The sequence below is a fragment of the Volvox carteri genome (assembly GCF_000143455.1).
Source record: "Volvox carteri f. nagariensis unplaced genomic scaffold VOLCAscaffold_17, whole genome shotgun sequence".
Taxonomy (NCBI): domain Eukaryota; kingdom Viridiplantae; phylum Chlorophyta; class Chlorophyceae; order Chlamydomonadales; family Volvocaceae; genus Volvox; species Volvox carteri.
In genome coordinates this window covers 1,629,402-1,630,749 of record NW_003307560.1, presented here as the reverse complement: position 1 = coordinate 1,630,749, position 1,348 = coordinate 1,629,402, and the positions used below count along the sequence as shown (strand labels likewise).

Genomic DNA, 1,348 nt, shown 5'->3' with positions numbered 1-1,348 from the left:
CTCCCCCAACCCTTCAAGCCACTCGGGCCCCCGCCGCCCCGCCTTCCCCCTCTTCCCCCTTCCCCCTCTTCCCCCTTCCCCCTCTTCCCCCTTCCCCCTCTTCCCCCTTCCCCCTCTTCCCCCTTCCCCCTCTTCCCCCTTCCCCCTCTTCCCCCTTCCCCCTCTTCCCCCTTCCCCCTCTTCCCCCTTCCCCCTCGTCCCCCTTCCCCCTCTTCCCCCTATAGCTTCGACACGGGCTGCACCCGCTGCTGCTGCTGCATCAACTGCTGCCGCGGCACGCCGTAGTCCGTGGCAGTCGGTTGTACGGCATCCGTGTCGTGCTCGTCCAGCCACGCCGTCAGCAGCGGAAACACCTCCTGCTCCACCCGCCGGCCCATCAGGATGTCGAAGTGGCCGTAATGGTCCCGGGTGCCGTACGCGGGACCTATCTCCACGAACCGCGCGCAGCGGGAGCCCGTGAACAGGGCGCAAGTCGCGGCGGCGCCCTGCGCTCGCGCATATGCATGTTGTATGTATGTAGGTAGGTAGGTAGGAGGGGATGGTTGGAAGGAGGGAAAGGGATGGTGCGGGGGGCGCGATCCCCGTGTCGGGACATGGTTGATACATTATCCAAGCGCGCACAATCTGTATCTGTGTTTGTGTATGTGCAATCTGTATGTGTGTATGTATGTGCACCCTCCTGACGGCGGTGGTAGTGGTGGTGACGACGGGGCCCCCCCGGGGGAGGGGGGGGGGGAAAGCGGGGATTGTAAATGGTGATGCACGGTGGCGACCCGGAGTTCCCTTGCCGATGTAGCAACCGACCAACCCGTGTGTGTGTGTGTGTGTGTGTGTGTGTGTGTGTGTGTGTGTGTGTGTGTGTACAGCGACCAGCCCAGCATTTGAGTTTGAATTTAACATCCCGCCCAACCCCGGAGTGGAGGTTGGGTCGTCAGGAAGCCCTTCATGCCCCCCCCGGGGGATGTCAGCTCGCTTCACACGATCTGTGCTGTGTGTGTGCCGTAGCAAATCAGATTGTGTGATCTCCCCAAGCCCCCCCCCCGCCCCCCCCGCCACCCCCCCGCCACCCAACCGCCACGCAGTGCAGCCCCCCCGGTGTGTAGCTGCCAGCCATAACCCTCCCCCACCCCTCCCCCTCACCTGGGGGGGACACATTCGGTCCCTGTCACCGCACATGAACAGTACGGGAGTGGTTACTCGGGACAGCCGTACAGGGTCCGCGTACGCCTCCGTACCGTCAGATGTACGCAGGCCTCGCCGACCGAAGGCACTGCTGAATTGAATAATTACCTGGTACGGCATGTACGGCATGTACGGCCGGGAGGCGAGGTAAGGTTGGAAATGTGCC

General features: G+C 63.7%; 1 protein-coding gene across 1 annotated transcript in view; it reads right to left on the bottom strand.

Annotated features, from left to right (window-relative positions):
* VOLCADRAFT_90617 (uncharacterized protein) overlaps positions 1–1,348 on the bottom strand; it is a gene marked incomplete at both ends in the record, with an annotated part of 13,910 nt that overhangs the window by 5,973 nt on the left and 6,589 nt on the right. Inside the window, 2 exons of the mRNA XM_002950067.1 lie at positions 243–485; positions 1,141–1,290. Coding sequence (XP_002950113.1) covers positions 243–485; positions 1,141–1,290 — 393 coding nt within the window. The remainder of the gene's footprint in view (positions 1–242; positions 486–1,140; positions 1,291–1,348) is intronic.